Source organism: Polyodon spathula, chromosome 1 (genome assembly GCF_017654505.1).
Source record: "Polyodon spathula isolate WHYD16114869_AA chromosome 1, ASM1765450v1, whole genome shotgun sequence".
Classification (NCBI taxonomy): domain Eukaryota; kingdom Metazoa; phylum Chordata; class Actinopteri; order Acipenseriformes; family Polyodontidae; genus Polyodon; species Polyodon spathula.
Window position 1 is genome coordinate 53,524,382 of NC_054534.1, and position 16,907 is coordinate 53,541,288.

At 37.7% G+C, this 16,907-nt stretch overlaps 2 protein-coding genes across 8 annotated transcripts in view; both read right to left on the minus strand.

Annotated features, from left to right (window-relative positions):
• LOC121319647 (alpha-adducin-like) overlaps positions 1–8,908 on the minus strand; it is a 60,446-nt gene extending 51,538 nt beyond the window's left edge. For 3 of the 7 annotated variants that reach the window (XM_041257309.1, XM_041257299.1, XM_041257280.1), the window contains exon 1: positions 8,757–8,902. The gene's annotated coding sequence lies outside the window, so the exon portion shown is untranslated. Of the gene's footprint in view, positions 1–8,756 lie in introns of all 7 variants that reach the window. The other 4 variants (XM_041257318.1, XM_041257335.1, XM_041257327.1 and 1 more) reach the window with 4 other exon arrangements.
• A 3,251-nt stretch (positions 8,909–12,159) lies between these two features.
• The window catches only part of LOC121319679 (SH3 domain-binding protein 2-like), a 38,451-nt gene continuing 33,703 nt past the window's right edge, over positions 12,160–16,907 (minus strand). The window contains exons 12-13 of the mRNA XM_041257357.1: positions 13,339–13,398; positions 12,160–12,617 (exon numbers count right to left, since the gene is read on the minus strand). Of these exons, the coding sequence (XP_041113291.1) occupies positions 12,477–12,617; positions 13,339–13,398 (201 nt within the window). The 3' untranslated portion in view covers positions 12,160–12,476. The remainder of the gene's footprint in view (positions 12,618–13,338; positions 13,399–16,907) is intronic.

Below are 16,907 nucleotides of genomic sequence, written 5' to 3' on the forward strand. Positions count from 1 at the left end.
AAGGTTGCCAAACTACAAACGCTAAATACAAAGTGGTCATATTCAAGCCCAAATATGGTCATTCTACCTGGGATCAGTGCCACAAAACGGGAAATCCATGTATTTATTTTAATATCCCCTTCTGTTGATAGATTACATCGAAATCAAGGACTTTAAACAAATGATTTGCGTACAATCGTGTTATAATGCCCTTCATTATGATAAACCTGGCACCTGGACCCCAAATAAATTCTTATATATATCATATATATATATATATATATATATATATATATATATATATATATATATATATATATATATATATATATATATATATATATATAGATATATATATATAGTAACATGTGAGGCTGTAAAGTGCAGGAACACGGAGTAGGAGGGACTGTTTCACATCAGCCTATGGGCAACAGGCACTGACCACAGGATCTGCTGGTGATTGGCTGTGGAGTGAGAAGAGGCGGAACTAACTGGGGCTAAAGACCAGTGATGGGTAGGTTTGTTGTTGTTGTGAAGCAGAGAGAAGTGAATAAGCAGAGACAGAATAGTTCCACCCTGAGATTCCTTTTAAAAATGTATTAGTTTTAGCGGTGTAGGTCATGACCCACAGTGACCTGTTAATTGTTAGCAGATTGTCTTTGATCATTTATTAGTGTAATAAGACTGAGTTTGACTGAAGACTCATTCTTAATCGTTAAGGGTTTTTGTTACAATATACACACACTGGCAATATCCCGGTCTGTATGCATGGGATGCCACCTCTGCAGTGAAGTCAGCTCTCTTGTCTTAAACACGCTGTGTAACTGCCTCCAAAAGAAAAATCATTGTATGCTGCAAAGCTGGAAACTGTAGAGATTGAAAAAAACAAATAATACAGGCATATCTATCACGAATATAGGTTGTCAAAATGCAACATTTTTTTTGGTTTGTTCAACAATAATGCCGCAAAGCAAAATTGATAAGAAAGAACAACAAAAAAAATAAAACTCGAGGATCTGATTAACTTCTCACATCAGGTTGATTTTGAATAAAAACTTGGATTTTTGCATGTCGGATTAAGATTTGGTGCTCTTTGAAACGATTCGTGTCAGCCTGATTTTGAATAAAAGTTTAGCTTCAATTTGGAATACTTGCTTTTTGTACTGCATATTAATTCTTCAATAAAGCAAAGGCAGAATACTGCATACATGAAACACACAGGTACATGTAATTCTACTTTTATTCACAGTCACCTCATTAACTTAGTACAACAGTTTATCGTTCACTCTGATTGTCCTTTCGCTATAACGAACCCCTCGATATAACAAACAAAATGCTTGGACCTCAACAGGTTCTTTATAGCGAGGGTGTACTGTATTTGGAAAAATCAAAAGAAAATAAAACAAATAATTTGCAACATTTTCTTCATTACATCAATTTGCTCTAAACACTTTGTAATGCTCACACAGGTTCAGATTTTAAATATTTCACATTCACTATTCTAATTGCATTTACACTAAGGACTCAAGAAAGAACCAATGTTTCATTAACTCACATCTGTGGCCTAAACTATTCTTTCCCTTTGATCAAAACACATTTGTGCATTTTTGGACCTCAGGTCCAGTTGGCAGTTTGTCAAGAACCCGTAAAGTTCCTTCAGATGGTTAATATTGTTATTCCGGTCACGAATCAAGAATATCACATTAGTAATCCAGTAGACACTAACTGTGGTTGTTCCATTATTCTGAAACCACAGGGTGACTTTCAAAGCTTTTTTGCTTCAGTACAAATTGGCACTTAGTATTTTCTCTAAAAGCACTGAACATTAAACAGTACATACTGTACACCTCAAAACATGGTTAATTCTGACAAGTTTTTTTTTGTTTGTTTTTAATATTTAGCCACCTCATTCCAAAGTGTAACCACTGGTTGTGTCAGATCAGTTTGTGTACAAACTCTTTTCAAAGTTTTAGTGTGAACTGCAGTCCAGTGAAGGAGATTACATAATTGACTTCAAGATGGAGTAGCGGGGCTGGGCGTTCTTGCGACACTACAGTTAAACAGACCCCAGTTCTGGTGCAGTTCTCCTATACTACTCTGTTAGCTTGCCAACATAAAAAAGAACAGGCTTTGTGAAGAAAAGAAAAGCTACTTACTGAGCCTGCAAAAAATGATTAACCCAATGTGGGCACAAAGCAGCAGCAGATTACAGGAGTGAAGTGAGGCCAATAGGACTACATTACCGGGTCCACTGACACTACCACTTAAAATATATACTTCGGATGTAGCTTCATTTGTTTTAAACAATTACTTTACCATGTTCTTGCTCTCAACCAGCTTAGCTTTACATTTCTGAATCTGGACATGTTCACAAAGTTAGAAAACAACAAGTGTATTTCACTTCTATGACTTGGTTAATGTGCCATTGACCAAATACATGCTTGTGCACGATTAGTGCATTATAAATATTATACAATCTTTAAAATAAATATTAATACACACAATCGGATTATCAAATATACTAAACTCCAACTCATGGTTTAATTTACTACTACAGTACTTCTATAACATTTCCTATACTTATAATATAGAACCTTTTTTTTTTTATATTAAACCGATAGTTTAATTTACTGGTAAAGAAAGTTACAAAGTAACTAATTAATGCAAACTTTGTTAACATAATACAGTAATCTGTCGCATATCCGACTGCGGTGGGATCAGAGTAAGGGCCAGGGGTGGCCAATTCGTATCGGCCAACGCCCAGGACAACAAGATTTGCCATTATACATCAGACAAGTAATTTTTGTTTATTTTTCCTGTGTTCACTCTGCTGCTAGAAAGGCACTCTGTGGATAGTTGTAGAGAGACACATATGTTTTGAAAGTCTAGCACATACACATACATTTTAAAAAGTGTTTATGTCCCATCCCTTTTCCTTCTGTGGAAGACGCTGAAAGAAACCCAGAAATGGCTGCCAAGAGACTGAGAGCCTCTGTCACGACACACATCTTTTAAACTTAAGGTATTATTTATGTTTTTTGTAAATTAGCAAATAAGTTATACTGATTTTTAATACATGAAACTGACATTTAAATACAGCAATCTATTTTTTTTTTTTTTTTTTTTTTTTTTAAGATATGTATTTAAATTTTTTAAATTAATTTTGGGGGGGGGGGGGGGGGGGGGGGGGGTGATCGAGTGCTTGTGTCACAACAGCGTGTGAATGTTGTCCAATAACATGTCAGGTTACGTGTAAATGTTATGTGGTGTCCTGACTTGTGTGAATAAAATCTTGATTATTGTTTACACCAGAACGCTGCAATATTGTCACTTCTTGGTGTGTTGTTGTCAAGTAAAAAAAATTAAATTAAAATTCTTAAGACTTTAAATAACTATAAAAACCTTGCTTAGTTGTGTACCTGTGAGGCGCTGCCTTCCTGCATATTCTATGTAACATTGTAGCTAGGTAATTCAGCCCCATTGACTAACAGCGCAAGGGTATAAGATGCTCTGCTGGGATGAAGATTATTAATTGATTGAAAGTCAAATTGTATTTTTTTTTGTTTGTTTTGTTTTTTTTTAAAAGAGGCCTGTCATTTTGTGTAGTATTAATTTCATTTCAAGTTTTCTGTGAGAGCTCGGTAGTATGTAGAAGAGAGTGAAGAAAGGAGAGTCGGGTCATTAAGACATTGCATGTATTAAAGTAAACACTGTCGAAAAATATTAAAATATTCAGTCAGTTTCACAAAACGACAGCTGATACCAACTAAAAAGGAGATAAATAAAACTGAATCTGACAACTGGAACCAACTGAAGTTAGACAAATGACTGGTATGTAGGCCTACTACAAATAAAATACTAAAACAGCATGGTGTTTAAAATAGCAAACTGGTTCATAGTGCAAATTAATATAACGTGGAAGCTATGACAAGACACCTTAACGTCCAGTATCTTCCATGACAGCAGGTATTCTGACAGGTGTTTTCTTTGATTTTGGTGGTGCAGTGATACTTGGTTAGCACAGTTGCAGTGATTTGCCTTTGTTCCTAATCATGACATTGTGCTTCCAATTTAAACGGCTTGGAACACTGATGGATCAATCAGCATCAAGGACTCTAACAATCCGTTCTCTAATTATAACTACAGTACTAGTAAGTAAAATAAATATATAATAGAAATAAAAAGAAAAAAACATTATGTCTGCAGTATTTGAAGGAGCCTACTGTAAATATTGTGTGCACTTTGGTAGAAAAACACACATTCTTTATAAATCTGGGGTTCAGCAGTAAAACTGAAAGTCAAGAAATCAGAACTCCACAAAGCAGCAGTAATAGTTGGCAATGAATGTGTGTCAGTGATGCAACAAACTAAAACACCTGTATATCAGATGTTGAATTCAGCGTTGAAAAAACAGGCAGGAGCGATTTTTATATTTGAATATCTTGTTGCTTATTATAGTTTTACTCTTAGTATGTTACTTAAAAACGTACTAGCAAACGTGTTCCAAACTGCACTGAAAGAAACATTTCCTTAAAGTATGTTACAAAATGTGTTGAGGTGAGGTCGGTTCACTGGGAACCTTTTGTGTATCTTGAAAGAATTTAGTAAACCAGTCAAGCTACAAGGCTAGACCCACCCCAGTTAATCACTAATTTATTGATTCTGTTCACTGTTAAATTAAACCAAAATACTACAAGTTATATTCTACATATTTTTCTAGCATTTTTCCCTTGGACAACAAGGTTTTTGGGGTTTTTTTTAGAAACTGGCCACCCCTGTAAAAAATCTTTAATTGATCAGATGTGATCAGAAACCCAGAAGCAGTGTAAACTGCGTTACTGGACTGTTCTGTTAAGTTTAAGTTTATTTTCAAAATGGTTTATGCCAGATTTGTTAGAAAGTCTTTAACAAAATGTTTTACTGTTATTGTCTATATGTTGTAGATGCTGCCATAATTAATGAAGACATGTAGTACAGGTGGAGCAAAGTCCATAAACAAAACAAAATGTTAAAATAAATTGAATTCTGCACCATATAAAACTGAGCTGATTTTACCAGTGCTTGCTAGTCTATTGACCAGTTTGAAGTTTTCTAAGGGAATTAAAAGCATTTTCATTTCAGCTTTACATTGTTAAAGTTTTCACGTGACAATACTGTCCTACAATTACATAATACTGTTGTTGTGAATGACAGTTAAATTTTAAAACTGACAGATAGAAAATGCTTACCGTAAAATTAAGGGCCATATAAGAATGACAAATACTATAAATAATTAGAAGGCCTCTATGTTGTTCTCCATGTTGCTGCAGTGATATTGTAGATGCTAGAACGAGTTACTGTTTTAACAGACAGATTTCATGAAGTAAACATCTAGCTGAATGTTTTTGGAATTACAAATATAAATAAAAAACTGTCACATTTTTCTTTGTGAAGGTGCTTGGTGAAAAACGGCAAGTTAAAAACTGTCAAAATCTCCCATGGTAGCAAATCCGCCAAATTTAATACCAGCCACAATGCCCCGTTATACAGCATGTTCCCGCCCCCTATAACATGTCTGATTGACCCTTCTACCACATTTCCATGAACTACATTACCCGGGTACATGCTCGAGTTGCCCCACGCCTCTGTTTCCAAGTTTTTAAATTACTCGAGTTTGGTCACAAACCCAGCAGGAGCCCAAATTATCAGGTCCTATTTCATTCCTTGGGCTGCCCTGAATTCTAAAGTCTGAATTTGGGCTGGGAGGAAATTACTTCGGTAAATGTCTATCAAAAATGTTGTAGGGGACGGGAACTTAACATATAACAGAACATTTTGGCTGGTATTAAATTCGGCAGATTTACTACATTAGGGGATTGAGTTTTTTTAATTAGCATTTTTTTTTTTTTTTTTTTTTAAACTTAGCACGTTCACAAAGAGAAAATCTAAATTAGTTTTGGATTTATATTTTTAATTCCAAAAATATTCAAATGCATGGTTTACTTAATGAAATCTGTCTGCTAAAACAGTATCTCATACAGTAACTTAGTAGCATCTACAATATTACTGCAGAAACTTGGAGAACAACAACGAAGGCCTTCTAATCAGTTACAGCATTTATCGTTCTTATATGGCTCTTAATTTTAAGATACCGGTAAACTTTCACAATAAGCATTTGCTGTCTCTCAGTTTTAAAATTTAGCTATGGTTCACAACATAACACAGCGGAATGATCACAGTGTCATGTAATTGCAGGACAGTATTGCCATGTGTGAAAACTTTAACAATATAAAGGCAAAACGAAAATGCGTTATTTTGCTTTGAAATAATTTTAAACCGGGTTAACAGACTACAAGCACTGGTAAAATCAGCTCAGTTTTATACAGTGCAAAACTAATTTATTTTAACATGTTGTTTTGTTTATGGACTTTCGCTGCGAGCACTCTATGCAACCATTTGAATGGTGTAAGTATTATTACAAAAATGTCATACTTGCCAACATTTGGAAACTTCAGTGGGACGCTAGTCCCCTGGGGTGTTATATGCATCATACACATGGGAGGGGTCATACGCAAAGAACACTTTAATAATAATAGACTTCTCCCCTCAACATGGCACAACCAACACGACAGTAAACATATACAGAATGAAGCGTTGTTACCTTTGTATACCGGTAAGTTAGTGATGAGCAGATGTGTCAGCCACACGAAGAGCAGAGCGTGTGGTTTTCACTAACTATTGTACACTATAAATGCATTTTGTCTATGTGTGAATATCGGGACTTTCTTCCGATACATCGGGGCGCTGGACATTGGCTAGGAAATCGGGACTGTCCTGACCATATAGGCCCTGTTGGCATATATGTAAAGTCTGCAGTAAATTCACGTCTTAACATTTAACTCGCAAGTATTTCTGTGAAAAATCGATTGTCTATCCTGCCCAACTCAAAAGTGTGGAAACGCTACCTGTTCTGGGAGAATTGAGGCCAATTCGAGCGCACTCCAGCCTATTCGAGTTGGCTCAGGCTGTCCATGGAAACGAGGTATTAGTGATGTAATTTCCTCCCCGCCCAAATCAGGTGCCTGTTCATTAACTTAAACATGGAAAACTGGGAGGGGGGTATGAGCAGGGATCTCGAGCACTTATCGGGGTTATGTGGCTCATGTAAAGTTTTGCATACAAGGCACTGGCGCATCAACAAGTAAATACTTTCGTTTGACTAACAAATTGCACAGCAAGACAGCACCACACAGTTACATTAAAATAGCCATCAATTAACGGTTAAATGAAGAAAAAAAAGTTTGTTACTGTATTCCCTCAGGTTTGCAAATACCTGCACAATCCATTCACATACAATAACACACTATACCAGGGGTGCCCAATCCCTGGAATGCCGGCGTCCTCTTGGCTTTTGTTCCATCTGTGCCCTAAATTACTTAATTGGACCAATCAGGCACTTATTAGAAGCTTAATTGGTACCAATTAAGCAATTTAGTGTACAGTTGGAACAAAAACCGGGAGGGACACGGGCCCTCCAAGACCAGGATTGGGCACCCCTGCATTACACTTTCTCATCAGAAAAATCCGAGACACGCATCGTAGGTATATTTTAATAACACGATTTGTGTTTAAAACAGCTTTCCTACTGTGTCTAAAGCTTACATAGTTGAGCAAAAACAATTAAAGATATAATGTAAATGCTTTTTTTTCTGTCTGTCTCATTTCCTTTTATGACTGCTATTTTGGCGTTTTGTATGTGTTCATAATTACCTACCTATAGCACAATTATTTAAATGCGTTTTTGATCAACGTGCACATCCAATTCGTAAGTATTGGAAGAAAAATAATGTACGTGTTATAATCCGTGTGCAGTTTAATTGTGTTTCCAAAATAAACGCCAAAACGTGAGATTCTGTTTTTGTGGGTGTTTAATTTCATGTTTAATGATTAAACATTTTATTTTACTGTGATACAGTACACCTTACCACACAAAAAGCTTATTTTAAAACAAAAATAAATAAATACAGCTAGACTGAAAAATTCTGCCTGTCACACAACACTACTAAATAATAATAATAATAATAATAATAATAATAATAATAATAAAAAAAACAGGGGTCTTGTGGTCCTTAGCCACCAGCAGCAAAAAAAATCGTATTCTATTCTGACTGACACTTTTCATTCTTATCTTCTTAGCGTTTCACCAAAAAGCTGTTTCACCCCAAAACGCATTTCCCCACCAGCCATCAGAAGAGAAAACAGTAGCCCGCCGTAATTTATTCTAATAGTTAACTGTTACACACTGCCAACGCATGTACATGGATTAACAGAGATTTGCTGAAAATAAATGTGTCTGTATTAATTTGTAATTATTAGCCATAGCATTAAATAGATAAGCGTTAGTAATTATATGAAGTAATGCAACCAGTCGTATGCAGGAAAAAAAAAAAAAAAACACTTCTCATTGTCTTTTCATAACTCGAAGGAACTGCAGCAACCTTAACAAAAATACTGATGAAACATCATAAGGCCCAAAATCCTAGCTTTAGCTTTACCGTGAATTAATACAGCAAACTACATTTCCCCGTAACATACTAAATAAACAACAGAAATAGATACAAAAAAGTGCCGCACACACGCCCCTTTGCACCGCAAATCGCTAATCCCTGCTAGTACATTTTGATCAAACACCCAAAAATGTGAGTTAAATTTTATATATTCATAAAACCAACGACATGCAAATGCGTCGCTGTTTACTGGAAACTACTTCCGGGCTACTTATTAATATCGGTTCTTACCTTTGTGGGTTATAATCAAGATTGTGGATTTTGTCTACTACAGAGTTGTTTTCACTGTTTTTTCCTCAACTCTGCTGTTTTGAAAGCATCCCCCTCTTCTTTCCTCTATGCTCGAGTTCGCTCCGCCTCCCTGTCCGCTCACTGGGTGCGGCAGCGCTAAGAGCTGCAATTCAATAGCAACGTGCCTTATTGGATAGCAGTCTTAAAGCACAAAGCATGCTAGCAAGGGAGATGTTGGTTGGGTTTGGCATGGTTTCTAATCTTGTTTGTGAAGGGTGGTCAAGGGGAGAAAACTTGTGTGCCTTAGCTATGTTGGATTTAAACCACGCATAACCGGTAGAGAGGTTTGTCTGTGTAATAACAACAACAGAAAAGCCTGCTGTCATTTCTTTGTGTGTTCCTTATACAAACAATGAAATGTGTTATGTTTTGTTTTATACAGACTGTAAAATCTAGTCAGTTATGTATTATTTAATTTTTTTCATTTGCATCTCAAGGAGATACTTTATCAATAGCTAATCTAACAAACATTATGAGATCTTCAAATCTATTATCAATATTACCTTGATTAACAGTGCAAATCTTCCATAAAACAAATATTGAGACTTGTAGCATTAACATGTTTAGCAATGTAGTTTTGTGACATTAGAGATACATTAATAAACAAAGCTGCACCATTATAATTCAAGATAATAGGACTTCTCGGGGTTTTTTTTGTTTGTTTTTTATTTTTGATAAAAGTTACTTAAAATTACATGGTTCATTCCTTGTCGAGTGTTGCATGCCACTAATTCACCAGCATGACAGGGTTTTTGCTAAAACCCCAGTCATTGTGGTTTACTGTAGATATGTTTTTACTGAGCCCCCTTAAAAGTGTTTTGTATACAGAATGTACCTATTAAACTAAGCACTTAAATGGTAAATCTGAAAGTTAACAAGTCATTTGACTGTCTAGAATGTTTTTAGTTGTAACTAAATACATAGGTAGGTGTCTACACTAGTAGTGATGAGTGATTCTAGAAAATGCAGGTTAAGCTGTTGTCATGAATGCCACAGGGGAAACCTAATACTGAAGTATGAAATAGCATCAGTTTCTTAGCATTGCTGTCACAATCATTTCAAAGCTTTACTGGAGTTATGGATACACCAAAAATATCTTTGCTTATCAGCTGCCATTGACACCGAATCATTCAGAAACTCTTTCTAGTGAATTTAATACAATGGCACTGGCTACAGAGAGACATGGGGCCGCTCTGTAAATGCTCTCCAATCCTGACTTGAACACTCCCTCCCATTCAGTCCTAAGCCTCTCCCTAACTGAGTTTGCCAGTTGTGCCAAACGGTGAAGTTGTTTCAGTGAACTACTGTCCATGTTGAGACATAAAACTTGTGACCTGTGTTGAGTCCACAGGTCAACGACATGGATGGCTTAAGTGAATTAGGCTGCTTGCTACACCTATCCTTATATTGACAGGCAATATAAGGCAAATATAAGAGCACATGTATGTATTCGTATGAGCTTAACATGCAGCTTACAGCACTCGGTATTCCCAGGTGGTTTCCCATCCAAGTACTAACCAAGCCCAACATTGCTTTGATTAAGCATTGCATGGTAAGTTCGATTTGAAGAGCTTTTTGCCATCAGAGACGTTGCCCAGGGGTCACTACAAGGAAGTAGCTCTTCTTGACCCCCATAAGAGCACATCATGATATCGTATGCAGCAAAAAGAGGTATTCAGTGTTTCAGTGAATAATGTGTGTTTGCAAATATAGATGGCAGACCACCACACACCAGACACAATGTGATTTTTCATTGGGTGACAAGATACTTTCTCAGTGACATGACCAGTGAAAATAGGATCAAAACTGGTACATATTCATCAACATGATGTAGTAATTATGAGTGTCTTCTCTGATGGTATTTCTACATATATGGCAATAAATCACACACACCAGGCTTATCCAGTGCCTTCGAAATGGACTTCCATATACAGTATTACCTTTCAAATTTGTCATAAAACTGGGTATTCTTCAATGTCAAGTATTATTTTTCCTGTGTCATTTTGGATACTTCACCCTGCTGGACCACATGCATTGAAGTTGTTCTCTGATTGGTCAATTGATAAATGGCAAAAAATAGGATTCAATTCTATTTAGAAAAAGCATAGGTTCTATTCATTTTGTCGCATAACTGCATAGTTTCGCTTGTCGCATCATATCTGGTGTGTAGCAGCCTTAAATAATGTATTCCAGATTATTACAAGAATATATTTTATTTATATACAATGCCAACAATTATATGTAAATAATCATACACTTTAATGGCAATAACAAATATGTTAGTCAGACCTATTACCACTTTCTATATACATTTATAAATTATAATGTACAGTTTCAGTAATTATATTTAGATCTATAAAAGTACTGTTTAATTTAAGGCATGCATGCTCTTTCCATGTACATTTATTTTAGACTTAATACAGGACTTGTTCATGTGTTTTGTTACTTACTACAGAGTATACATTGTTTTAGCCAGACAAGCTACTCTCAAAAAGCACTGGGCAGATTTTAACTTTAAATTGGAGAAATGGAACATATCGCCCCATTGTATCTATTTACTGAAACAAATGCAAAGTACAAGAATGGGAATAGGGTCAACATGAGACTGTGAAATTTCCTTGTAGATTTTCCATAGTAAACTTTTATAAGGGATGTTACATTCCAGTATTTAAAAAAAAAAAACAAAACCCTAAAACAAACAGATATTAAAGTGATTGTAGATAATAAAATAAATTCCACAGAGCTAACCTAATTCCATGAACCTGCACTCAAAACTGCATATCTGAGACCTATGCAGCTAATGGAAATTAAAAATAGGTAAGATTTATGGAATTGTTGTGTAAGCTACAATTATTTTAAGGTAACTACAAGATACCTCTTTAAGTTTAAGATTCATATAGTAGTTTAAGCCAGGCCAGAGCTATGGACCTCTAGCACAATTTAAATCAGGACACTGAAGGTCACCACAACTTTACTCATTTTCAGCATTGTTCCTTGCATTATTTACTGCACAAAAAAACAAAAACAAACAGGTCTTTTTTTTTTTAAATGTCTGATCCAAAAGACAACATTTCACACAAGTAGAATGCCCCTTCAACTGTAAATAGCGGGGTTCAAAAAAAAAAAAAAAAAAAAAAAAAACATAACAGGTGCTCTGGCTTTCAGTTTCACATCACATCATGGATCGTTACTGCTGTTACCTGTTTGACAATGTGGACAATAATCCTTACACTATCAGTGCACTAGAGCGGCCATTTTGAAAGAAAAAGCTTTGAGATAGACTTCAATTGAAATAAAAATTATCTATTCAAAATGTTTAGTACAGTACATATTCAAAATACTGGTAGTAAATCTACAATAGGCAATCGTACTCGCCCACATTTCCCACTACATGTTATCATTATTGTTATTTGGGGGACCCAATATACAGGTAGTTGAGTTCATCACATTTCTCGGTAGATGCTAATCCATCCAGGACTTTTTTGTGACTTTCTGGAACTTTGTTCTGTAAGTCTTGCAGCAAGCTGATGTTAAGCCCTGAATTTGCCTATTTGAACAAATTTGTGGAACCAATAGTTTTTGTTTCTTTCATGTTTAGTTCTTTCTAAAACAAATCTTGCTCAATGAACCAGAGACAACTGTCACCAATTCTCAGCTCTGCTAACTGAATACATTTTGATGTATAAACGGTTTCTGAAGATGGAGTGTATCATGGCTGGGTAGAACATGGCTGTAGTAGTACTCAACCAATACTTCTAATGAAGGGAATGTCAAGTCGTTTTCTAGGAAGACCTTGGAGTCCTAAATCAGAGAAAGATTGAATTAGAACTAGCATGAGATCAATTTGAGGTTTTCTACATTTTTTTTTTTTTTTTTTTGTATGATCTGTGTGTAACATTGTGCTGTGTTATCCTTGTATTGTGTGGTTTGGGAAAGCAAATAATGTTTTTATTGTTTTAATTTTTTTTTTTTTTTGTGGTAGGTCTTTACAGGTAACTGGGTTACAGACTGCTATTTATAGTTCAACTAATGCCACATTTCCGTTTGCTACTGGGACCATCTTGAAAGCGAGTTAAAAGCAGTCCTGTTTGTTTTCATCTGCAAAACACTGAGACCAAATTGATTTCAATCTCTAGCAAACATAATTAGGATTAACAGCAGTCTGTGTGTGATGAGTCATTTCGGGGATGGAAATAAGACTCCCGCTGCAATAAGAGTTATTCCAGATTTTTACAGTGTCTTAGGCTTTTCTGAGAATGTCCTATTTAAATTAATTATGTATTAAATATCTATAAATGTGTTTTTATAGTGGCCCATAATCTAGGGTTAAAACATTAAAATATCATGTAGGTGGCTTCTAAATAAGACCTCACAGTACTTTTTTCTTAAAACAAGTCAATTCAGTCCTTCAGTTATATTCAAGAACATAAATGCTGCAGATCCTAAAGATGTTAAAAGCCTGCAGATATTTTTACCAGTAGAATAAGGGTTAATAAAACCAGATACTGAATCTTACACTGACCTTTTCAAAGATTCTGAAGTTCCTTGCTTTATATGTAGTTACATCCCATACAACTAAGACCTTCATAATAAGAAGAAGCATGTTAATGCAATATGGAAATAACTCACAAGTATCATATCACAACCTGAAATACAGAAAAATTGAATTTCTTATCAAGTACAAGGGTTTCATTTGTTCCTTGTGAGACACTCTTGGATACAGACATTGCCGAAGATCAGCTCTCTATGTAAGTAGATCAGTGTACAGTGCAGTACATTTACAATTTAATGGCAACATGGCCTACTATGAATTAACCAAATAGGCAATTGGCTCCTTTAAGTCACCTTGAAGTTGGTATGTACTGTCTTTAGGACAGCATGGCACAATACCATTTGCAAAGTAGGTTACAGCACTGTGTGTGTTTTTAACAGCAAATAATTATGAAGATAAAAATAAAATGCAGAATGTAATTTTAATATTAGCAATGTACGCTTCTGCCAAAGTATGCTCACCAACTCTTTAGGCTTGAGACCCACTCCCTAGCTTATTATAAAAAGTCTAAGAAAAACAGAGATCTATTATTATTATTATTATTATTAGCAGACACCCTTACCCAGGGCGACTTATAGTTGTATACAAAAAATACATATCAAGAATTACAGCACAATTAAGAGCAAGATCTAGTGCGAAATACTTGTATTAGTCATCATTTTGAAGTATTTACAAAAGGGTTACTAAACTAATTATAGAAGGTGGGGAGGGGGTGAACAATACAATTGAATGACTCTTCAAACTCAATCAAGAGGTTTAGAATAAAGAAATCATTAACCTTCTGTGACAGAGAGAGAAAGAAACGATGTTTCAAATCTCCCTCCCAACAAGAAAGGATGCCGTGTAAGGACAGTAGTATGCTGCCTCCTAGATGGACTGCCTTGATGGTTGGTGGAAAAGGTAACCATATTAGGAGGGGTGCGTAGCTGCAAGTACCCGGAACGACTGCATTGCAAGCAGCTGCGGGACGACCCTCTATTGGAGAAATCATGGCGACGGGTTGTTTGCAGGGAGGAGTGTATGGGTACAAAGGGGAAGCAGCTACGTCGGTACGCTGCCTTGCGCTGAGAATGTAAACTACCGGCTGGAGGATTGCGTTTGTTGTGATATGTGTTTGTTTTGTTACGTGTTTGTTTGTTGTCTGCAGAGGAGGATTACAGAGCCAGCAGCTGCAGCCATGGAGCCAGCCCGCTTCACTAGAGCACTACCCTCACCACACGACACCAGCCCCACCCGACGGATTAAGAGCACACTTTTGAGCTTGGGATTATTGTGGAGTGTTGTGTTTATTATTTGGGACTGCAAACCAGCCGTGTTCCCCCCGATACCATTCCTGGTAGAGGGGTGTTTTTTTGTGTTCTTTTATCAAAAACACGGACATTTTTGGGGAAAAGAACTGTTTGGACATTGTTTTATTCACCACACTACTCGCACAGTTCACAGTTGGTGACCAGAAGTGAGATCTAGGATGGACGCGGCCACATTGGGAGCGATGTTGGAGGTACATGAGCGAAGACACCAGGAGGGGATGGCAACCATGATGGAAAGGATGCACCTGGAAGCCAATTGGGGGAGGGAACAGACGACTGAACCAATGGTAAGGGTGGTGAAGATGTCGCTGGAGAATAATCCTGAGGCCTATCTGGTAGCCTTTGGGAGGCAGGCACTGCAGCACAGTGGCTTCGGGAGTGGTGGGCTACCCAGCTGGGACCCAGTTTGATCGGGGAAGCCCAGGCAGCCTACCAAGCCCCCCCCCCCCCCCCCCTTCTACGACCTGGTGAAGCAGACCATTCTCCAGCGACTAGATATCACGGAGGAGATACACCGTCACCAGTTCCGTGAATACCAACGACCACCAGGACTGTGACCGTGCATGGTGGCGCAACTTGCGGACCACGTGACCCGGTGGCTCTGCCCCGGCACCAACAATGCTGAAAAGATTACAGAGCTCATAGCGATTGAGCAGTTCATAAAGGTGCTGGGGTCAGACACCCAGAACTGGGTCAGCCGCCTCCGTCCCACCCCACTGAATGCAGTCAGATTGGCTGAAGGGTTCAAGGATGCCCTGCCCACCCCACCAGTGGTTACTACATCTGCCCCTGCCTCCAACAAGATGGGGTACCTTGGTGGTCACGTGGGGTTGTGGTCATTTCCTGTATCCATGGGGATAACAAGGACTATCCCCTCACTAAATTAGATTTAACGATTGGATGTCATACCCACCGCGTAATCGTGGCTGTGGCTGAAAAGTTGCCATCTCCAGTTATTTTGGGTCGAGACTGGCCACATTTTGATACTATGATTAATAAAACGGTAAAGCCAGTCTCTGGTAAGACCTAGGGAGCAGCGGGGGAAACTATTGGGGATATTTTTCTGCTGCACACTGATTTGTTCCATTCCCGATTTCGCCCAAGAAAAACAAAAAGAGAGTGAAGGGTTGAAAAATGGGAAGGAATGTTAATGAAACAAGGCTGGGGTTTGGTGGGGGAAACTTTAGAATCAGTCAAATGTAAGGGAAAGGGGATCAGAACTCAGTGTGACCTGCAGGGGCAGATTACCGAAGCCCCCAGTGCTGAAGCTACTTTAGCTCCGCTCGATATCCCGAAATTCTGGGACCAAGATGTGGACCTAGCGTAGGAGCAAAAGAACGACCCTTCACTGGCACACATCTGGGGGCAGGTTCGGTCTATTGAGGGGAAAGATGTAGAGGATAACTGGCTGCTAACATATCCTCACTACATTATTGTCAGGCACTTACTGTATAGAGTATCCCAAGCCACGAGCACAAGTCAGATTGTAACACAATTGCTTGTTCCCCAGTCTTTTCGACGCGAGATCATGCGGTTGGCTCACGATCTCCCATGTTCGGGCCATTTAGGTAGCGATAAGACTCGGGAACGAATATTGGCTTGGTTTTATTGGATGGGAGTTTTTAGTGAGGTGACGCAATATGTAGCGGAGTGTCCGGAATGCCAGCAAGTCGCGCCGGGGAGGGTTGGCCCGGCCCCGCTGGTCCCACGGCCCCTGATCTCAGTTCCCTTTGAACGCATTGCTATGGATATAGTGGATCCATTGAGCCAGTCTGACTTTGGATATACGTATATTTTAGTACTGGTGGACTACGCGACCAGATATCCAGAGGCAGTACCATTGAGATCCACTAGTGCTGCAGTAATTGCTCGAGAGCTAGTACATATTATAGTGAGAGTAGGGATTCCAAAAGAAATCCTCACTGATCACGGAACAAACTTTATGTCAGTGTTTAAAAGAATTATACAAATTATTGCAAATTAAGTCAATTCAAACCTCCGTTTATCAATCGCAGACGGGCGATTTGGTGGAACATTTTAATCAGACTTTAAAACAGATGCTGAAACGGTTTGTCAATGAAGAGCAGAAACATTGGGCTAAGCTACTGCCCTACCTGATGTTTGCAGTGAGAGAGGTGCCTCAGAGCTCAGACCGCCTGGAATTGGTTTGTCGTTTGGCGCAAGAAAATCTAAAACTAGCTCAGCATCACCAGGAGCAGCAGTACAACA